General features: G+C 39.6%; 2 protein-coding genes across 2 annotated transcripts; both read right to left on the bottom strand.

The window, feature by feature from the left end:
* Positions 1-1,329: 1,329 nt before the first annotated feature.
* heatr3 (HEAT repeat containing 3) lies at positions 1,330-18,486 on the bottom strand. The gene is made up of 15 exons (XM_049560392.1): positions 18,213-18,486; positions 17,646-17,818; positions 13,324-13,411; positions 12,881-12,981; positions 11,572-11,681; positions 9,244-9,384; positions 8,741-9,045; positions 6,605-6,695; positions 6,238-6,392; positions 5,846-5,928; positions 5,510-5,646; positions 5,178-5,266; positions 3,953-4,096; positions 3,708-3,884; positions 1,330-2,795 (listed from the first exon to the last, which is right to left on the bottom strand). The coding sequence occupies exons 1-15, from the start codon at positions 18,351-18,353 to the stop codon at positions 2,682-2,684; spliced, it is 2,049 nt and encodes a 682-aa protein (XP_049416349.1). The 5' UTR covers positions 18,354-18,486; the 3' UTR covers positions 1,330-2,681.
* Positions 18,487-18,654: 168 nt separating this feature from the next.
* On the bottom strand, positions 18,655-22,557 carry cnep1r1 (CTD nuclear envelope phosphatase 1 regulatory subunit 1). The gene is made up of 6 exons (XM_049560507.1): positions 22,468-22,557; positions 21,827-21,898; positions 21,505-21,578; positions 20,346-20,455; positions 19,100-19,154; positions 18,655-18,998 (listed from the first exon to the last, which is right to left on the bottom strand). The coding sequence occupies exons 1-6, from the start codon at positions 22,490-22,492 to the stop codon at positions 18,957-18,959; spliced, it is 378 nt and encodes a 125-aa protein (XP_049416464.1). The 5' UTR covers positions 22,493-22,557; the 3' UTR covers positions 18,655-18,956.
* Between the last annotated feature and the right edge of the window lie 806 nt (positions 22,558-23,363).

Raw genomic sequence — 23,363 nt, 5'->3', positions numbered from 1 at the left:
CATAAAATAACCCTGGATTTTACCTACCTTCTTAAGTGTGAATTTGATGCAGAACTCCCATAGTGTAATTGCATAATGTATTATAAAAAGTGGTATTAAAGGGATCGTTCAGTATTTTTAAAGTGGGGTTGTATGGGGTACTTATCCACAGATAGTATATTACATACATATAGTAGATGTCAGTCAGTATGCCCCCAGTTTGGAGAAGCAGGCTGGTGTCTGACATGGCAGCTAAATGATCTACTGCTGTGGAGGGCCCAGCGACAAAACTTATTTCATCCACCCAAAAAAAGTCCTACCTGAAAGCATTAATATCAGTTTAAGTGTATACTGTATTGAGAGTATTTTCACTACTTCACCTTGCTATTAAACAGTGATTTCCAACAGGAAAATGAATTTGTTACATCATTCTCTTCAGAGCCAGACTCCTTTATGAAAAACTGGGATTTAACATGGCTGCACACACTGTCTGACAGCAAGGTAAAGTGGTGAAAATACACTCAATATAACATACACTTAAACTGATAGTTTTAAGTGGGACTTTCTTAGGTGACTAAAATACATTTTGTTGCTGACCCCCATCTGCAGCAGTACATTGCCTAGCTTCTATGTCGCACTCCAGCCTGCTTCTCCAAACTCTGGGCGTGTCTATGTAACATGCTGTCTCTGGACCCCATACAGCCCGACTTCAATAAAACTGAACTGTCCCTTTAAAATGCTTGCAAGCAACAGGAGGCAATACATAATTAACATTATTAGTTCATTTTGTTCATCAATTCGTCATCACATCTTAGGGGGTATTAGGTATTGTTGTTCTGTCCAGCGACAGTCTAAAACCTAAAGATATTAAGTTTAGAATGACAAACACATTTGACAGACCATAATCAGTAAATTATGTGAGCATATTTCCTTGAATCAGTTATCGTAAGTTTTTTTTTCTGTCAATCTACTTGTTGATTGAACATCTAATCACTTAAGCAATAATTCCAAATATATACTTATATTTTTTTCTTTGTAATGTATCATGTGCTAACAGACAGTACAGTGGGGCTCAAAAGTAGTTTTTGTTTTGCTTCTTATTCTGTATATAGCTTTGCATTTGTATAATGTCTTGACAAATTTGAAAAGGAAAAAAAAAACACTCAAAGAATTCCTTATGAGTAGCAATAGCGATATCCGGCATCAAACCTAAGTACTGTTCAGTAGCTGTCATACTTAATTTACCTTTTGATGGACAAAGACAACATTAAGTAAGAAATTACAAATCCTGGACATATTTGTCCAGAAATTGTTAAAATGATGCAAAAAAAAAAAAACAACACTTAAGGAAACGCTTATGAAATCAGGATTTATTTCAAAAAAAGTATACAGTATTCATTCACAGCCCAATGACACAGTCTCCCTCAAATTTATCTTCGAATAGTTTTTTTGTTTTAATCAATGATATGTAATTTAACATTTCACTGAAAAATTGAGAACCCAGTGAAGCTGTGCCTGATTCTTACAATGTAAGAACTATTCATTTTGAAATTTAGGTAAATGGCATTCGGTGGTGCAAGTCACCATTCAAGCTTACCATTCACTGCATTATCTAAAGTTGATGAGCTGACTTTGTCAGTTACTCAAGGCATGATTAAGTATGGATCAGGTGTAAAATAGATGGCACTATCCTGTATTTACATATTTCAAACCTGTGCAGTTGTACAATGGTGTTGTCAGTTTAGGCAACAATTTTGGATACTGATTGTTCATTACAAATTATTGGTGCTCATGACACCCAATCTATTTTCCATTTGGGCAATTACTTGATAGTGTTACTGACAAAATGCTTTCAGTTGGCTGCCATTTAAAAGTTCACAAAAATACTTCTGCAAATGTCACCACTCCGTGCAGCAGAGTGGTGCCTGCTAGAGAGTGCATAATGCTGTGAGATGGGAGGGAGCACAGAGAGGCAGAGGTAGAGAATATGTGTGTTTCTTAAGGCTGATGCATCTGTCTTAATTGACTTTAATGGCATCACAACCTTGGCAGTGAGTGTGCCAAACCCTCTCAGCTTAGTAACTTATTAAAATGACAGAATAATTTTTATTTTTATTCTCTTTAAGTGAGCCAATGTCTTCATCAGCAAAATTATAATTCTACTGCACTATATCCAAAACACAAAATCTTCTCTATTTCAATAAGCAGCTGATGCTACAATCCCTCCGACAAAGGGCCTGTGATGTACAATGGCTCTGCCTCCCGTCACCTGTAGCAAAACTGCAAACACCAATGTTCGGCCCTTTGAAACGTGGGACAAGATTAAGGGCCTGGTGTCAGCTCTCAACACATGATCTCTCACATGTTACTGGGGGACATGAAATTATACAAATTCAAGCCTGACAACCTTTTTGGGTGTAATGACGCATATCAACTGAGGGAGCAAAAATAAAAACTTCTCTCTACTGCAACTTGCAGTAACTATAACTACTAAGTAATATCACATTCCATCCCATCTTTCTTCACAACAAATAAACTTTCACATCACCAAGTAAAATAATAAATCATCATTTAGAGAATATTAACACTGAAATCAAGCAAAAACAAATGGTTTACTACCAACATAATAAATACCTGATGGTTTCACAACCACCATTCGTTCAAAGCTCCTGCTAGCATATCTGCTCAAACCAATTAGGTCCTTATTTTTTCACCACCTTCTCCAGATAACCAATGAATCTTCTCAGGTTGACTTTGATGTTGTCTAGCACACACAGCTCCTGAGCGCTGTACTTGCCCCTTCCTTCTTTACGAATCTAGTAGAAAGACAAACAAGTATTGTTATTAAAATGTGCCACACCTTATAGGAAAGGTAAGGAAGAATGTGCCTTGTTTATCTTTTTAAAAACAAAAGGACACATGCACTTAAAGAGGCAATTCACCTCAAAATCACAAATATGAATATTTTTCATTTTACCTGTAGTGTTATTTATCAATCTAGATTGTTTTGGGGTAAGTTGCTGAGTGAACTAATTGGCACTCAGCTTGTGGTGCTCAAAGTGTCAAAAAAACATTTGAAAAACATAGACAGCAATGTCTCTTTCCAGAAATCGTGACCTTATTACTCAAGATAATCCACAGACCTTGTTGTGAGCAGTTTCATGTAGGAACTATTTTCTTTCTACTGAACTACACCTGCAAAACATATCAACGTGCAGAACAAAGCGAGCATCTACTCATGGACCTGAGGCTTGAGCTCCTGACTCTTCAAGGTGTAAACACTGATGGCGTCCTTCTCAGCTAAGCTGTAATATTGGCTCTTGGTGGTGCTAATTGAGCTAGCCGTAGATGCACGTTATCTTTTGCATGGTGATGCGGTTAGCAGGTGTAGGTCATTAGAGAGAAATTGTTCCTACATGAAACTGCTCAAAACAAGGTCTGTGGATTATCTTGAGTAACTGGGTCATGACAATTAGAAGAGACATTCGCTCATGACTAGAGAAGGCCGACATCTCCACGGCCGATATCTCCAACACTCGGCAACAAGACTGACTGAGATAAGTAGCCCTACAGGAAGAAGAATATCTTTTTTTTGGGGGGGGGGGTGAGCTGTCCCTTTAAGTATTATGGTTCAGTAAAACCCATAGAGCCATTGAAAACAATACAAGAGGGAGAAACAATCGTGTAAAGCAAGAACTGTGTTCAGTAAAATGAAATACATCTGATACCTTGGCCTTAAAGACAGGTTGAAGTGCCTTCAGTGCAGGTAGTAACTGGATGTTTTTGGCAGCCGTCTCCGCTTCGTCTCCATCCGCAAAAACATCAAACAAGGCGTCCAGGGCTTCTCCGTTCACAACCAAGTTGGCATCCCTCGTAGCAACTTGAAGCAAGGCGTTTCCAATCATCTGTGGAGGCAGAGTTTCTTAGAGGAAGAACAAATGTTGCAGGAAAAGACAAGAGAGAAAGATCATACCTGAAGGGTTTCAGCAGTGCCCTTCTCTTTCGCTAATGTGCTGCCAGTGATGCCCAGAATGGCGACGGCATTGACCCTCACACTGACAACATCACAGCGGGTGGCTGCTTCGCTCAGGCTCATCAGCTGCTGGGGGGTCATACACTAACAAAAACAAAAACCAACCACACAGATATTGAGCTGTCTGGAATAAACATGGTCGACAGTGTTTAGTGTGAACTGGCAGTGGATTTTTTTTTAAGTTTGACAGGAATACAAAGTCTAGCGTCTGTGTTGCCTCTGTATTTATTCAGCACTGTATATTTATTCAGTCAACACTGTTAACAAACATGGAAATAGGTTAAAGGTGCCGTCCGCTAATTTTACAGAAGTCCAGTTTGCTTGTCATGGAGAGTACTCCACAGCCTGTAAAAAAAATAAAAGCCGTATAATGAGTGCTTTCCAAAGTATAAGAAGTTAACCCTTGTGATGTCACCAGGGTCACCTCAGCTTGGTTCTGGAGACTTCAAATCTTTAACATAAATACTGCATCATGAACTGAGCTCCTGTGTCTGAAAGCTGTGGTCTTTAACCAGGCAGTACGACTGCACATATGTGACGTGCGATAACACTGTTGAATATCGCGATAATGACATAACTTACGATAAATAAACTATTGTGATTGATAAAGATATTAATGTTTACTCTGTTGACTCAGACGTGCACAGCACCTGTGTTTGTATTGACTATTTAACTTTATTTAACTTTATTTAACTTTGGTCTGCACTGTTTATTCATGGACCAACTGAAACCTACACTGTATATTTACCACTACTTTCTTATTTACTCCGATTGCCAACAGCTGTCTGCTCCGAGCACATTCACCGGCAAATTTCACACACACTCAATGACACACTGAGCTATTCCCTGAAAGAAGCTACTCATAACATATCATGTTATAAGTACAATGACGATAAAACCAATATACTGTGCAGCCCGACCTCGCAGGATAACTGAAGATGCTTTTGGGTTACATTATGGACACAGCATTTTATAAACTAGACCATTTCTGGGGGACTTAAATCTGCTACATGGATTCTGACCACTCATTTTATTTATTCTGTCTCTTATGAGACTTGCAACTTTACAGGAGTGCAGTACTAACTGCTGGAGTAAACCTTTAGGAATAGCCAATTATGCTAATATCTACACCAAAGGAGAGGCTGAAGCTGAGGTGTATCTGTACCTGAGAGATATTTTTGGAGGCAATCATCTGTAATAGAGACCGCATGGCGCTGATGACGGCCTCGAGGAACTCCTCATCTTTGGGGATCTCTGAAACACGACAAAGTAAAATGTGAACAGATCTATTACATGTTTTAATATTGCAACATATATTCTGATGCAACTGATCATTTTAGGAATACATATTCATTTGCCTGCTATGATTAGATTGTGGTTTTCACTTTTAACCACAATTTTGTTTTAAAATCTGGAATCAAAGTTTATGGAGTCAGTATTTTTGCCTGTATCCATGTGACTTGTGTGCTGTGTTACAATATGACATAAGTGCGAGACCTGCTGCACCAAAAACCAGCGTGGACAGGTGCTGGGCTGCTCCCTGCAAGGCCGCTGGTCCTCCCAGAGACTCCACGTCCATGGTGGAGAGGATGCTATGAAGGCACGTCAGCGCCCGGGACTGCACGCGCTGCATCCTAAAGGAAAGGAGAAAAGGTGGCTTTCGTCATAGAGATCTTTTCACTCAAGACTGTGAAAGAGATAAACCAATTTCTCCCAAAGATATCACTGACAATCCCAATAAACTTCACCTGAATGAAGATGCATGAGTTATCTGACAGAGTAACCTTCAACAAATGTTGATCTGACAGTTAAATTAAAGGATGAGAAGATTACTTTTTTTTCAGGCCCCTCCAGGAGGCAGTCTGATGGCATGCATCCATGGCTTCCCCTCTGGGGAACTCTGTCTTTTTGAGGACCTTGAAACAAGATTGAAAAAAGTATTACTACAATCATGTGTATGCCATTAAGTAAGGTTTCATAAAAAGATCTCCTATAAACTGCACAGGTAAGTATTTTGATCTGTTCAGCCTCAGATGGAAGATGGGTGGGGTTCACTGCATAATCAGAACCAAATTTTAGGTACGTAATTACAGTAAAGTATACTAAACTGACAGTTTAATTAAATTCACATGCTTGTCTAAACATTCCCACACTGTGATGAACTCCTCCTTTCTTTTAGCTATGGACTGCTGTGCGTTATATTGATAAGGCAGACAGGTATTTGCCTTTTCTGGGATGCTGTGGTTCATCAAGGCCCCGTGAACTTCAGCTGACAAACACAGTGGAGACATAAGATTGGACACTCCATCACAGAGGCCGTCCGGACCCATGTCGCTTTCATCGCTGCTGGACTCCTCTTCCCACTCGTCGTCAGAAGGGTCTTCACACACATAGAATTGATCAGAGAAGCAAAGATGAGCCAAACACTAACAATAATAAAAGGCATTTGTGGGCACCCACTGAACTCTACTCTAATGTATTTGTTGTTCTAATAGCCTAACGCAAACACATAGTTGGTGGCGGTGTCACAGGAAATAATGTTGATGAAAAATGCCTGGGGTCAGCACTGCTGTCCGTGCCCGCAACACTCACCGTCAGAGCAGCACATGTTGACGATGATCTCTAAGGACGTTTGCTGGGCTGTCAGCAAGGCCGTTGCCTCCCTCAGCTCCTCCTTGTCCCTCTGGTCAAAAACAAGCAGCCATGTGAGTCAACATCCCACCAAAACGATGACTGTTAGCACTGTTATCACCCAGACTGAGTTCAGCTGGCTGCCACGAAGAAGAGATGTATTTCTACAGATGTACTCAAACATGTCCCTGTACGCTTTCTGCGAGTGAATCCTGCTTCAAGGATGTCACTTTTGAAGGGGAAGTGAGGCTTAACTAGATCTCATCTATTCAGTGAGTACACACACATACACACATACACACTGTGTCTGTGTGTGTTTGGGTTTGTTTATCTGTGTTGTGACATAGCACTGCCTTCATAAGTGTATATTTGCACTGCTGAACTAGGAGAATAAAAGCTCAGATCAGGATAACCCGGTTGCATAACCTACAATATTACAGGGAATTTTTGAGCGTCACAATTAATGTCACCCCGCTCCGGTAGTGACTGAGATGAGAGGGACAGCTCTGTCTCGCCGAGGTCAGGTCTGGGAACTGTCAGCATGGTGGAAGCCAGAAGCCGGTCGCCAGCTGAACCTTGCTGAGTGTCCCTAATCCCCCCCCCCCCTGAATCTGACAGTATGTCTGCTCTGTCAGTCTGGCTCGCACTCCAGGATGACTCGTACACCACTTTTTCACCTGGCATTAACATGCTCCTCCAAAATTCAAAACTGACATGCTTGGGTGCCATAAATACAGACTGCTGTGCGCGTTACAGCATTAATAAATGAGGGTTAACTTTTCATCTACAAGAGCCTTGGCAATCCATTTTTTTTCAAAGATGTTATTCATGACAATTTAGATAGCTGCTGCATGTTAACTGGGGACACAAGGCATATCATTTTGATTTTAAAAGTGTCCAAATTTTGTTCTTAAAAAGATCTGGACTCTACATTTACAACTTCAAAGAAACGATCTTCAGAATGGTGCTGACAACTAGTTAGAACTGGTTCAACCAATAGTTTATGCATGAATGTTTTGTTATTCATTGTCTTTAAAACATAACTGAGAAAGCCTTAACACATATAATCACTTATGAACAGTACTTGCTGTTAATGAGTATGTTTTTCTGCTGGAAAATCATCACATGATATTTTGTGACTCCAAAACTGAAATTTATACAACAGGGGTCTCATGGGTGACTGTGTGGTACAGACCATTTTAATATTTTTTGGGGATGCCCACTAATTCTCTAAGTTGGCAAGAGCTTGCCACAGAAATAAGAAACATCTTTGGAATATAAGTTCTTTTGTCATATTGTACTTGGGCAAAACCCTGGACAATCTCATGACCCAGGACAAATATCTTCAAAGTACTTTTGGCCGCTAGCTAGAAAGCCATCACACGGAGGAGGCTACAGACAAGCCCTCCTTCAAAGGACGACTGGATTGCAATTAACGAAATTCACTGTGTGGAGAAAATCACCTTTTCTTAAGACTGCAACCTGATCAATATACAAAAAAATTGGAAAAATATATAACAAACAAGTATATACAAAGGGATGTAACCTATTGAGTGATTAGTTGGAAAAACCCTGTTGTGTACAACTGTGTGTACTGATATAGTTGTTTTGAGAGTTTTTAAAAAAGCTGCTTATGATATATGGGACAAATCGTGTTTACACATACATATTACATAAACACATTTTTTACGACCGTAACTTTGTGTTTTTGAAGATTTGGGTCCATGTGGGACATTTTACATTTGAAAAATAAACTTGCCAGTGCTCTCTGGTGGGCAGCAACGCTCTAATGGAGACACTGTTTCCATAAGTCTTCACATATCTTTGGCACTTCTGCACTGCAATTTCTTGTTATTTATCTGCCAACATATGTACTGCATGTCCAAAAAGTTAATACCAGTCTGGCCAATTGATCAGTCTTGCTCTACCAAGACAGGAAGTATGCTGCTGGCAGTGACACAGGGTTCATAATCTCCCTGACGAGTGCGATTTACTGTGTATAAAGGTCAACTTATATGGCCAGAGGGTCTCACAACTAGCTGTACGCATTAACAGCAACAGCAACCTATAGAGAACTGTATGAGCAACACCACTTACAGGCAAAAGGTCAGAGAAGTCGTTATCAACCCTTGCAGCTTTTCCATTCCTCTTGTGTTTGGGGGCTTCCTCCTCCTCCTCCTCCTCGTTGTCCATCTCCTCCACAGCGAGCCCTCCTGAAGCCTGGTCTTCTATGTCGGCTGCAGATGGCGTGTTTCTGTGGCGAGCCTCTTCTGCTTGTCTGAGCTCAGGTATCAGCGTACCTGCGTCGAGATCCAGGCACCGCGACAAGGTGGCCACCACAGCATTGATGGTCTGGGCCTGACGGGCGGCAGGTACACTGCCCTTCAAGTTCCAAAGTGTCCCTGAGTGACATAGCAGGCAGAGTCAGAGCTCAAGAGGAAATATTAAAAACATTACAGTATTTATTCCTTAAATGTTTAAGTAACTTCTGTCCACAAAGGACCTTTTAGTGTCTTTTTTTTCACTTATGTAATGGCTGAAAGTGACAGTTTTGAACAATTTATTAAAAAAAAAAATCAGAAGACAGTGTCAAATCGTACCTGCAGCCATTGTCCTGAGGAGAGTGTGTGCCATGTCTGACTGAGACGTCAGCAGCACGTTCTCCACGACTCCAAGCACAGCAGCGTTCATGCTACATAGCAGCTCTGGGTTATCCTCAGTCACAGTGTGCAAACAGTGAGCTGGTCCAACACAAAGAGGAGAGATTTAGAGACCTTTTTCTCACACTAGACTAGAGAAACCCAGTTAGTTAGAGGCCAGGCTTCACTGAAGGCCTTTGTTACAAACAATAATATTAAGAGGAAAGACAGTGTCTGCACAGTAACAGCTATCATAGTACACTCCTAATGTGTGTCATGTCAATGACAAGTTCACAAGTCTCACGTCATTTCTGTTATCGGCCTCATGTTACAGAGCTGGGAGTGTAAGCTCCATTTATACAGTCATCACAACAAAAAGGTTCGACATGTCACACATACACACATCTAGCAATACTAATGACAATATCATATGCAACATGAGGCCATGGCGTTAGTCTATAATCTACCTGCATCCTGTTTTCATAAAATAACCTTAGGTCTAGGTGAGCCTTTAGTTATTGTGGGCTGGACTTGGTCTTTAATGAACACTTTGACATTTTGGGAATTCCCTTTGGAGAAAAGGTAGATACCACTTTAATGTTGAATGTAAACAGCATCCAGCTGTGCTCTGGCTCTGCTGCGATTTCAATGTACATTTCAGAAGCAAAGCCTCTGTTCATCAGTATGGAGGGTTTTTAAGGTCTGGAACTGTACATGTACATACATAATTAACCATAGAACAAAATGCTTAAATAAATAAATTACTATACAATTTAATGCTTAAAAATGTATAACTATATAATACAATGCTTAAATAAATTAATGAATTATATAAAAAATAAATCGCTAAGAGACATTAAATCTATAAATGTTAAATTTATTTGTAATTTTATTCATTCATTCAGATATTTGTACATTTTAATATTTGTAAATTAATTTATTCTTTCATATATTGATTTATATACAAGTACTTATTCATTTATTCACACGTTTATTTATCTGTTCATAATTATATTTATTTGTATACTTCCATTTATCTATAGTGAAACTTGCTGCAGTGAAATAAAAAATCGTTAATTTCATCCATCAAATGTCAGGGAGCAGATTTAAGAATTTTTAAGGTGCCAGTCTTTTTTTCCAAAACTCTTCTGCATTATATAGGCATAAATACACATGTGCAGCTTGTTTAAATGCGGCAAAAGATGCTTTAAAGCCGTACTTGAAGATAAAAAATTTTTGTTGCTATAAACCCTCTCTGTCATGATTTCTTTTTAGAAATGATATAACTGATCTCAGAACGAAACCGCCATCATTAACCTGTATTTCTATGCATTTTGTCTGACAATATTGTGGTCATAAAATAATGACGTTATCTGCAGCTCAGCAGCTTGGAAATGCCTGCTGTTTAGCTGTCTGACAACAGAAACAGAAATATATGTAATCGAGATCAACTGTATTGTGAATTCAGCTGCATTAAAGCACAGTATAGGTGATCACAGAGAGGGGGAACACAACAGCATTTTGATGGGTCGTCTGCCTCCCTTGCTTTACTCCTTTCCTTTACATGCATCTCTACAAATAAATTTTAAGTCAGATGTCATTAAATGCAAGTATTAATATACATTTACAAGTTTATTTCACTAATTTGTGTTTCTATTACCTTGAACATCCCATTTATATCAATGAGGGTAAGCTAAATGACAGAAACACCTCTCTATTTGATGCAAAAAATTCAGCAGCGCCAGAAAAACCCAGAACTTCAAAAATACCACAGTTGAAACAGTTTCAACAAAAACTGAAAATTCTAACATTAATGTTAGAATTAAAGCACATTTATTAGCTCTCTGTCTTCTTCTTTGTTGGCTTTTTTAATGCTTTGTAACGTTACTTGGCACATTACCACCGCCTGTTGATCACACAAAGTCTAAAACCACTGGCAGGAATGTTAGGTCAACCGCACATGTACAGTATATGTGTCCTTTTACACATGCACAGGTCAAATAAAACAGGGACCCACACATAAAAAGAACAGCTCCATAGCACTACTAGAGGTCAAAGACTCCACAGGAAACCTTTAATGTCAGCGGGGATCTAAACCTGTCAATACTTCTTGGAGGTATAATCACTTTTATGGCAACAGGACATGTACCAGCAGTGACATGGAACTCTGTATGTCCTGTCCTGATACTGAGGCCTGCCATGAATAATACATCTTGGCCAGCTAGGATGTACAGACACTATTATAAATCAGTTATGACTACAAATTATCAGTGTATCAATTCGACCTACCAGCAGATATGGCCAGTTCCATGTTGTGTGGGTGTCTCTCCAGACACTGGACAACCAAATCCAGGAGACCCGCTTTGTTGAACACAGACAGCGACTGGCTGCTGTTCTCACTGAAAGGACAACAGGCAGATTTGAGACCAGTTATAAATGCATACACAAAAACATCATGCAGTATCTCTGAATGATAAAAATTACAGATAATGGCAGTGACTACCAAAAAGTGGGCTTGTGACTTTGAGATGAACTAAGAGTGCAATTTTCTGGACTAAGAGGAGAATCTAAAGAATCTAAGAGGGGTGAAGTATATAATTATGATAGCCTCACATGCTGCTAACAAGCCAAAAGCAGAGCAGCAGTTCCCTGGAGAAAACTACATATAACTGGAATGAGTCGTAGGGCGTAGAGCTAATTCCCAAATGAAAAGATTCAATATTATGGTAAGCCTTAACTGTTACTGTTTGTTAGCTAAGTTATGTATTTGTGTTGGTTTCGTATTAGCTCTTGTTCTTGTTTGTTATAAATATAAAAGATAATTAGATTTTTTTTTTTTTTGGTAGAGGGCTAGGGCGCTGAACACAGACTGTATAAATAATGACGTCACCCATTGGCTTGTGGACCGCGGTGGACAACCATTTTGAAGCCTCGAATTCAGTGTTTCGGCCCTCTCCATCTTGTTTTTTTAAGCCAAAAGTAACCATATTTGGATGAAAGGTTCGAGCAGTGGAGGAACAAGGGGTGGACCTGACGTAGAAGCCGAGGACACTGTCAGCAGACAGCCTGTGACTCAAAGCAGCCCCACCTTTACATATGTGTAACTTTGGGCCTTCATAAAATGTAAATGAGTAAGTTATAAAAAGTTCAGTTGCCACGAATGTTGAAATTAGCCTAGGAGACCAACACTGTTTTTGTACCAGGCTGTAAATATGTTTATTTCTGCAGTAAAGTTGGACATTTTAACATCGGTGACTATGGGGACTGACTCTGTTTTGGAGCCAGCCTCAAGTGGCCATTCAAGGAAATGCAGTTTTTGGCACTTCTGTGTTGGCTTCATTTTTCAGCCCGAGGTCGCCTCTTGGCACTGAATCTGCTCGGTCCAGCACTGTGAATATGTCTACAAACGAACTAAAACTACTATAAAACTACATATAAAAAAAAAAATAAAAACCAAACTTTTGTGAAAATAAATCGAACTAACCTATTAAACTAGCAAACACACTCTGAAAACTAAAAGTAAACCTAATAAAATAATAGACTAATTCAAAACTATTATAACCTTGCTGTCATCAGATTGCACAGCCTCTTTTCTTACCATAGATTCCACAATAGGTTCACAGCCTCATTGGCAACATCCTCCACTGCATTCTTCTGGTCTTTCATTGTTACAGCAGCGCCCTCAAAACCAGCACAGCTCTGAAAAGAAAAACAACACTGTGCTGTAGCTGACAAAGAACCATCAGCGGGTCTGAATTCTGCTGTCACCAAGTGTTAACTCTAGAAAGAAAATACAGCTCAGTCTGAAAAAGTAGGTGATCACATTCAAGATGAATTCAGCCAAGTGCTGTTTATGGTTCAGGACACCTATTGACCTCACCCACTGGTCGACAGTGTGGGTGTAGAGACTGTCACTAATTGTGAGTGTCTGTGCAGTGGAATGAAACCTAACTGCTGAGGATATGGAAGCATGCCGTAACAGCTGCTGATGAGGAGGAACTGAAGTGATGGGGTGAGCTAAAAGCAGCGACGGAGTCTCACCTCTCTAAGCAGTGCTGTCAGGGGAGTCATGACGTCGTGCTTCACCATGTCCTCACACACCTCCTGACCTCCACATGCACTCAGATTCCTGTCAGGGAGAGACACACACTCATCGCTCAGTCGGAGGAGATTCGCTGTCCGAGATGCCGTTTGTGTTTGTGTGTGCACTTGTGTGTGTGTGTGTGTGTGTTTGTGTGTGAGAGGGAGAGCCCGAGGGAGTCCTGAGAGGGACTGTTTTATTTTGATATCCAGTCCAGGGAACCTCATTTAAAGTTTACTGGAGGACAGTGGTTGGGACGGTGTTAAGGTTGAACTCAGACACAAAAACAAGTGTTGACTGTGAAGAAGGCGATGGTGATGACGACGAGTGTTGTTCTTGTTGTTGTTTTATAACTGATGGCAAACGTGATCACCACTATGACGACAGATTTTTGTTTGTTTTTTGGGGGGTGGGGGATGGTAAATTGGGGGTGAAACAAATGTCACACGTGAATGTGGTCAGATTTCACATAAATAAACAAAGCAACAGTATGACTGTATTTAATGTATCATCAGACAGTAGGTAACACTTAATTGGGAGAGTCTGCCTACAGGTTATTAATAGAGTATTTGTAGTATTTCAACAGCTTATTAGTTGAGATTCAACATTTCAACCGTTTTGCTTTATCTGCAATGTTTAACAGATTATCTATCTTTATCTATATGTGACAATTCATGAACATACCTACGTATTCTCAGAATAATTTAGTTGAACTTCTCTCAACCTATGCAGCACAGATTGAGTTAAAAGTTCTACAAATACTTTAGAAACTATCTCCAGGCAGATTATCCAAATAAATAGTTACTGACAGAAATAACACAAGTCATCAAATCATGAAAACCCAGCAGCAGCCTCGGTCGTCTTACAGACAGACCTTCTATTGTAGCATGGCGCCCCCTGTAGAAGTAACATGACAAATACTACTGGACTCCAAACTGATGGTAGGAAGCCACACTGAAATGTAATCTTGATCATAGTGGTGGGAAAAAACAGAAATGCCCCATGTTAAAAAGTCTAATTGATTGAAATAATGTGTTCTGAATCTTATCTGAACCTTCTCTGGTTTGTTTATCTTTTCTTCCACTGTTATTGGGCTTTAATTTGTAAGTGTACTCTTTAATAATATGTCTTTCCCCATGAGGTTTTGGTTTAAATTTTAAAAAAAAAAAAAAAAAAAAAAAAAAAAAAAAAGGCATCTATAGTGGCATGTGGTGTTTATGTCAACATCAACAATCACCTTGATCAACAAGTAAACCAAAAACTATGGCTGTGAGACTAAAAAATGTACATGGTTTAGCATCACTGTATGAATGTATCTCTTTCAAGCTGTCTAAATATGAAATCAAAGTTTGGCCTTAGTGATGGTTGCAGAGGTATAAACCCTAAAATACTTTTAACATGTTTATAATCACATTCAGAATATTACCATACATTTGTTACAAGGTCTCATCTGTTAAACTCTTATGATATGCCCATTCAGTTAGAATAACAACTTAACCAACTTCTAGTTTATCTGTCATTCCATATTAACTAAATGAAATGTTTCCTAGCAATCAGGGGGCAAAATGTGACAGCAAAATATGAATGCAAAACCAACATCTCCATTTGTCTTTTTTTTTTTTTTTTAACAAGATGCCCACAAACGTGACGGCGAAAAGACTAAAAATATTAGCATAGTGCTGGATTTATTTTTTTATTTATTTATTTTTATTTTATATACTTTTATCAATCCCTGAGGGGAAATTCAATATTTCACTCTGTTTGTCAATTACACACAGGTCCGAACACACACATGCACAAACTGGACCTATACATGCACTAAGTGGAGAGATGTCAGAGTGGGCTGCCCATGACAGGCGCTCCGAGCGGTTGGGGGGTTCGGTGCCTTGCTTAGGGGCACCTCGGCAGTGCCCAGGAGGTGAACTGGCACCTCTCCAGCTACCAGTCCACGCTCCATATTTTGGTCCGGACAGGGACTTGAACAGGCGACCCTCCGGTTCCCAACCCAAGTCCCTATGGACTGAGACTGCCGCCCTATGATGAGCATTTAAGACAGGTAAGACAAACAGACCTGCAGACAAAGCCAGCTTATCATTACAACAACTGATGCAGCGGCTTGCAACGTGCCACAACACTCAGAGCCTAGCAGACCCTTTATATTTTTCAGCCACAGCAAGTGTTAATGGGTTGTAGGCGCTCTACCATTGAGGCTACTAGCAAAGGAGACAACAAAGCTATAATGTGTAGAGAAAGTGTCCTATCTGTGAGTAAATCCACTTCAGCAGGATAGATGTCAGGCATTTGATGATTTGACTCCTAAATGAATTTTGTCTTTACAGGAAGCATTATCTCGTAATACATGAATACATTCAGTAATATGTGTCAGTGACAAACTGGAGAATGCTGGAAAGTGAATAAATAAAATTTAAACCATTTTAAAAAATCCTTGGTGGCTGAATCGTACTATTTTGAACACAATTTTCCTTAAAAGACTCAAGCACAAGTACCTCAAATTTGTACTCTTAATTACAATACAGCATTGCTCTTAATACAGTTTGTTTTAACAAAAGCTATCAGCATATTACCTCCCATCCCTCCTGCTCCTGCCTGATAACCCGCTGACATAAATTCTAATTTCATAGCTGATGCTTGCACTCAAATTAGAAGGTGCCCTGCAAGGTTCTCTTGTAAAACAATAGTTGTATACACTCAGTGTTTCTCACCATAACATATTGTATATCCATATTTTGTTTATCATGTGACATGCGTGCTCGTACATGATACAAAGAAAAAAGGAATGTATTAATAAAAAAAAACATTGTTCCAAAGTACTACTAATGTTCAGACAAACACTTTCTCAAATTCTCACAGCTGATGAGGCTGACTGGACGGAGCAAGGACTTCTAATTAAGCACAAAGAAAATTCTTCCTTTATCTGTCAATAGGTCTTTTACACAAAGGCATTTTGACATAGAAGGTAAACAATAACAGTAGGTGTAAATAATGAAATCAGTGATGAATTAATTCTATTTAGCTGCTTCATTATCAGGGTCCTGGTAGTGTGACTGCTGGCTTACAGGTGAATACAACAGAGATGTTGTTTATGTTATTTACTGACACCTGTGCTTTTCATACTACGACAAGGCAAATGCGAAGAAGTGATGCATGTGAAGGAGACTACGAAGAATGTGCTAGTATGTGTGCTTCAGCAAGACACAAAACACAACTTGTTACAGTTTATGTTTTCTTATAAAGCAGCTCCTCCTCAGGTGTCCTCACTTCATTTCTTGCTGTTTTTGGTATCCGTGCAACTTTGATGGACACCCCAAAAAATACTCCTCAAAGTGTGTGTCCATTCTGTAACTGACAATGGTCAAAGGGCACCCATCAGCAACACAGGATAGATGCTGCTCTACCCGCCTCAAGGATATTTACACCAAGGGATGCAAAAATAAGGTCAGGAGAAACATTTAAGATTCCAACCACCCAGATAACGGCCTTTTCTCCCTGCTGAGGTCTGGGAGAAGGTACCGGTTATATAGACACTGCCTAACACTGCCCAGTCTTATGATCTTATAATCACTACTACAGCCTTTTTTAATGCACAAATTGATTAAACAAACAGGATTATAATCCACTGAAATTGTATTTTATATGATTTCATTTCAGGTGGCACAGTGTTGCAGTGGTTAGCACTGTCGCCTCACACAACAAGAGGGTTCCAAGTTTGAACCCGTCGGCCAGCTGGGGCCCCTCTGTGTCAGCATGGGCTTTCTCCGGGTTCTCCAGCTTCCTCCCACAGTTCAAAAACATGCAGGTTAGGTCAGTTGGTGACTCTCCATTGCACGTAAGTGTGAATGTTTTGGTTTTTTCCTGTTTATTAAGATCCCTATTAGTGTTTGCATTGCTGTACTTATTCTTCCTGGGGTCTACACTCTTACATGGTGGAGAATACAAAAACCTGACCTGTCTAGGGTGTACCCCCCTTGTCTCAGGGTAAAATGGACCACGTGTCAAAGGGTTCCAGCCTTTACAGACATCAACACATTGTGCTTCACTAATGTCAGCATCACAAACTCAGTCTTTCCCACTTGCTAAATCATTTGGTCTGTCCTCAAGTCTCTCAGACCGACCTGGTGAGTCATCTGCCTCTCCTTTGTGTTTGAATCCCTCACAGGAGCTGTATGTAGCTGCCACAAGTTGTTGTGGGTCCTGTATCGCAAACAGCCAGACCTAGTTTTACTGGTGCAGTCTACATCACACTGCTGCACTACTGCCTCACCTGAGAGCTCCTGCAGCAGTCTCCCTGACAGCCAGGCTGCTGTCCAGCAGCATGGGCCCCAGCCGCCTCACAGCATCCCTCTGAAGGAACCCTGGGATGGTCTGACTCTGCTGCACTACCCGAGAGATGCTGGCACATGCAAACTCTCGCACATCTGCACTGGGACTCTGCAACTATGGAAATATACAAAAAACATGACACTAACTTTATGTACTGACATGTTTGTACTCATGACATAAACTGTCCACAGCTGCACTTCTCCAGCACAAGCAATGGGAGGGTGTAAAATCTGACATTATGACAATACACAAATTCACTGACACTGAAAATGTCATGATATCAGCAATAATTCTTAACCTTCAAACAAAAGGCAAATAAGAGAGATAGATTAGTCTTCAGGGTGAAATCACAGTCAAGTTCATCCTCAGCAGTGGACTAACTAAACTCGAGTTAAAGACCAATAAAAGATTTCTCCCTAATTGTCTCATTGACATATTTACATGCCTCGTCACAATGCAAAAATACAATATCAGTTAAGTGCTAAACAGGTTTGAATTGTGTTCATACTTTCTCCAGTAGCTCCGCAGCTGGACTACTATCATCACCATACTCTTCCTCGTCGGCGTCCACTTCCTTCACAGCATTTGTCGGCAGTCCAACAGCGTTAAACTGAGGACGTTTAAACTTAGTGGTTTTACTTTTTCCCATTTCTGTCCGTATTAAAGTACGAACTGCGCATGTAACGTGATTTTTCCCCTTGAACACCCGGACTTTGCGACTGAAGCTCGGACAACACTCAAGCGTCGGTCCAGTTGGAAGCCATGTGGAAGGTTGGTCGCTGCCGTAAAGCGACGATGCAGACGGAAAGCAGAGAATCTGTCGCAAAACACGGGACACGCAACACCAATGTAATTTACATAATTTCGTATTAAAATGTCTGTAGTTTATAACAAACATCAAATAAACCAAAGACTAACGTTTTTGCAATAAGACAAAAAATAAATACGAGTCATGGTTTAACACCTTGTGTATTTATTCGGTAAATAACTTTAAAAATAGAAACATTTAGTTAAAATACATGCTCAGCATCAAAAACAGAAATAAACACATCTGAAGTCTCGTCGTGGTCCCGTGACGTCAGCACAGAGACACTGCTAAAAGGCTGCATCAGTTCATGTCTGCATTTCCATCGTGATGACAATCTGCCTCAGTGCCATCAGACCACCCAAAGGACTCAGCTCAAGGACAGGGAGTGAACAGTGGCTCTCAACAAACCCCAGGTACATGTGACCACCCCACTGAAGCTTGTGGCTACTGGATATTCGGTCGAGGCTTGAGAATAAGTTTCCCCGTCTGTTTCAAAAAGAGAGAGAAAAAGACAAGTGTTGAGATTTCTTTCACAAATATCTGAGCAGATTACGGGGCACAAAGAGATGAGAGAGTTGTTAACTCACATCGTCACAGGACATGTTGTATTCTGCTAAAACTGTCCGACAGCGGGCAGCAATACTGAAGGGGGCAAAGGTCAAAGATCTTAAGTTGTAAACCACAAAAACAGTGATGGAGGAAGGCTCCAGATACTTGAAGTACTTTTACCACACTGCAAAGATACTCTGTTACAAGTGCAAGTCCTGCATTGAAAATGTTACCTAAGTGAATGTATAGTATAATCTGGGAAATGGGCCTTACAAGTAAATGTTCTCAATGTAGACAAATGGCTCCTGTGACTGGGTATACTATTACATATATATATATATATATATCAGATTAATGTTACTTGTGTCATTAAAAGCAAGGTTTTACTGTGAAGCTGTTTAAGGTGGAACTATTTTTTTGAACTATTTTGTACAAAGAATTGCAACTAACGATTATTTTTATGATGGATTTGTTCGTCAAAATTCTAAAAAAATAGTGAGCTGTGATGTCACAGCTACCCAGAGTGACACCTTCTCAACAAACAGTGCAAATCTTAAAATAATTACAGTAAAATAATTAAAAGGAAAATCAGCTTAGATTCACATTTGTGAAGCTGAAACCATAAAATGTTTTTGCATGAAAATGACTTTAACAATATATCAACATATCTGTCTTAACCTTATTGATATTTATGTATATATTGTGTTGTACACTGTTGCATTATACACGTATTTCTATATTTCTAAAACTTTACATACATTGTAATGTAGTATAAGGCATATATTTTATTCTTTTACAAACCTTGCATACTCAGCATAGTATAAATATTTTATACTTTTAAATGTTAAATATTGTAGTATAATGCACATTTCGTTTATATTTTTACATGCTGTGTACTTTTATATTATTTATTTCTACTTCTATAATTGCCTATGCTTACATCAGAGCAACTGTAACGTATCACAATTTCCCTCGGGGGATCAATGAAGTATTCTGAAAATACTGATTGTCTGTCAATTGACTAATTGATTTATAGCCTCGCAGTTAAGTACAGGTTCCTCTGAATTGTCCTGTGCTTGAGTAAATGTACTTAGTTACATTCCAGCATTGCCAAAACCCTGAACAAGGATGAATCAGTTATAAAAGTTAAGTTAACGAAATGTTTCCTGTGTGCTCTACACTTTTCTGTCAGTGGCTGACATTAGATGTGTGATGTCAGTGCAGGTGCTGGAAATCTGATAAAACATGCTACTTCTAAATATAAATACAACAGCCAAAGGATACATTGATGGCGCCACAACTCGTTTGTGTATCCCTGCAAAGAAGAGAGCTATAAGCGTGATGCAGCTGATGGTGAAAAAGGGATGATTCCACAGTGATGAAAAGAAAGAGACCTGCAAAGCAACGGGGACAAAGAAACAGAAATCATTACATTAATAACAAGACTTTCACGGTTCTTTTCTAAGGAGCTCAGGAAATCAAAGTTACATGTAGTAAAACATTTTTAAAACTTCAATGAGAAATGTGGTGATCCAACATGAGATAATTAATTTGGTATAACTGAAAAAATGACACATTTTAAACATATAACTATGTTTACAAGTCCGAGCATGTCTGTCCGTGAAGGGTTTATTCACATTTTTCAACTTAAATCCTATCACCCTAATTTGGGAAGGACCAGCATCAAATATTCACACTGCATTCTGTTTTTGGGGCTTTTCCACATTAACTCTGTGGAGATCTGGCTCGAAGTACAGCTTGTATGTCCTCATGTTTCATCAGACTGCCTTTGACACAGGAGGAGGCCTCTCCAAAGTCAGACGACTCAGGGGACAAACACACTGTATGCAGCAAGCTCATTTTCAATGATGAGCAGCAAATCAGTCGTGAGGAGCATGATGAGATGGGCAAGCAGTGCAGAGGGCAAAGCTCAAGTAAATAGCTGTGCGTTCAGAAAAGCTCAGCATAATAACCAACCACAGCTAAGATCTATTGAATATTTACTGTTAAAAAAAGTAAACATCATATATCTGACATACATTGACTTATTTTACTCATGAACCTAAACACAAGCAACAACAATGGAAGCAAGCATTAAATTACATTTGGACAGTGCCCACTGATGGTGGTATGTGCTCACAAAACTTACAGACAAACAGATAATCACTACACATCAGCAGGTGTTGCTCAACCCATAAATTAGACGCAATAGCAAGGTTTTCTCTGTGGTCTGAAATGTAGCTGAAACCTGGACTGGTTTTGCTGAGCTATGGGATCATTTTCTAATCGTCTACTACACAGTAACAGCGGTAGGAAGACTGCTGTCATGTTAATGCTGTTGTAGTGGTCAATAGTAAAAGCACAATGTATATTCTGATTGTGATGGGGTTTCCCTTTAAGCCAGAAATGACACAACTAAACATGCTTGTCCACTTACACATACCTTCTGTGTGTCTGGGTCTATTAACCAGTTCCAAGCCCCAGTGGCCGTACAGACAGACACCACTATTAGAATCACTGAAACAAGACAGAAGAATGAGACACACTGCAACAACATGAAATGGGTTTCACCAAGTCTATGTACTGGTTACAACTTCTTATTATGTCTACACTAACTTATTTATTTAGTTATTATTTTGTTTGATAGTTAACAAATGTGAGGTTGAAGTCAATGATCAGAGAAGCATAGGGTTAACAGTTTGTGGTAAGTAAAAGACATAATGTGAGCCACAACATCTTCTCTGCCATGGTGAACAGTTACTTACTTCTCCACCTGCCTGTCGCAGGTTGTAAACAGGAGACATACTCTGTCAATCTTCTCTCAAAGGCCTTCAGGTCTGAAACAAAAAGGGGCACAATGAAACACACTGTATTTGGACATGATATGGTGGCTGTATGAACCAGTAACTTCATCTCTGCATTCGTGTAATTCATAAAGAATCTTAGCATAACTCATGCCAGTCTCCACACCCTTGTGTCTCTGTGTATCTAAGTGCTTACTGAAAATATGTAACGTTAAGCTGATGTGAAGATAGGAGTATTACGTGACTAAAAAGCCCGTTAATCTTTTAATACCCATAAGATTTCAGATCGTTTCATCCATCACGTCATACTGTCTGCTGGTAAAACACAGCTGTCTAAATCGCTATTTCCCGGACAACAGAAACTTAGTAACAGAATATGTGTCAGTTAATAACTATACAGGCGTATGAACGACTGTTGTGGGGTGAGCTAGCAAACATGCTAAGTGTCGCAAGCAGACTGGCTAGCTAATTTAACGTTGCGTCTAACTTTGAAACCCCCTCCAAACGCGAATGTTTTGAGTTATTTTTGGCGGTTATAGCTATGAGGCTAAAACACATCGGCAGCTTTTAAAAATGTGGTAATTAAGGCAAGATAAGGTTACCTTCGGCCTGTTCCAGGGAGTTCATATCTGAGTCTGGTGCCAGCAGGCTGCTGTTGGCTGTGCTGTGCCGCTGCTTCCCCCTCAACTGAAGGACAGGCCACATTGGCCAATCCGCATTGACTGTGTATGAAGCTCTAACGTTATTGGTTGTAAAGCAAATAAAGGGCGGTACACGGAGCTGAGGTCCCGCCTCCTGACCTCTAGATATTGGATAAAGCAAGATCCCCCACTCAGCTTCCTGAGTTTCCTGATTTATCCAATATCTCTGGTTCAGACCACATAACCAGTGGCGCCATATTGGGGGGGGGGATTAGGACAATTCCAAATTAATCCAAAAACCATCATCAATTGAGGGAATCGCCTTGTTGTTTACAAATACTTCCGGGTAGAAAACCAGCAGAGTTTAGTTTTATATATATATATATATATATATATATATATATATATATATATTATCACATTTTTCACATCACTATATCACCATTTAGACTAATCTGAAGTTTGTAAAGTCTATAAACACAATGATTGAATAAACATTACTATTTCTGTGTGCACGTTTTGTAATTAATAACATGGTTATTGTAGATTAGCTGGGCTAACCATTAGCTGTTAGCTGTTTGCTGTTAGCCGTTAGCGGTGTCTGCAATAACTCAGTAACTCAATAAACGGTCCGTGAAAAAAGTATTTTTCCAGCAGATATCTTAGTTACAACATGATTGAGCTAGCAAAGCAGTTTTGTGTTGTGTGTTTTTTGTGTGGTATTTATTCAGTTTTGGGAAATCACGATGTCTAGAAAGCATCAGTGGCAACAGCTAATGGTTAGCCGGGCTGGGCTAACCATTAGCTGATAGCCATTAGCGGTGTCTGTGAGATAATGATCTTTATTTTGATTGAAA

The sequence above is a fragment of the Epinephelus fuscoguttatus genome, linkage group LG2, assembly GCF_011397635.1.
Source record: "Epinephelus fuscoguttatus linkage group LG2, E.fuscoguttatus.final_Chr_v1".
Taxonomy (NCBI): domain Eukaryota; kingdom Metazoa; phylum Chordata; class Actinopteri; order Perciformes; family Serranidae; genus Epinephelus; species Epinephelus fuscoguttatus.
The sequence above is the reverse complement of the archived record's forward strand: the minus strand, read 5'-3'. Positions and strand labels throughout refer to the sequence as shown.

What these genes read in the sequence shown, in the direction of transcription:
- heatr3 (XM_049560392.1), bottom strand. Translation starts at nt 18,353, where the DNA reads ATGGGAAAAAGTAAAACCACTAAGTTTAAACGTCCTCAGTTTAACGCT. An exon ending in AACCTATTGTGGAATCTATG is followed by an intron (nt 11,682 to 12,880) that starts GTAAGAAAAGAG and finishes TTGTCCTTTCAG; the next exon opens with TGAGAACAGCAGCCAGTCGC. An exon ending in CCTCCAAAAATATCTCTCAG is followed by an intron (nt 4,097 to 5,177) that starts GTACAGATACAC and finishes TGTTTTTGTTAG; the next exon opens with TGTATGACCCCCCAGCAGCT.
- cnep1r1 (XM_049560507.1), bottom strand. Translation starts at nt 22,492, where the DNA reads ATGAACTCCCTGGAACAGGCCGAAG. An exon ending in CTCCCTGGAACAGGCCGAAG is followed by an intron (nt 21,899 to 22,467) that starts GTAACCTTATCT and finishes TTTTTGTTTCAG; the next exon opens with ACCTGAAGGCCTTTGAGAGA. An exon ending in TAGACCCAGACACACAGAAG is followed by an intron (nt 20,456 to 21,504) that starts GTATGTGTAAGT and finishes GTTGCTTTGCAG; the next exon opens with GTCTCTTTCTTTTCATCACT.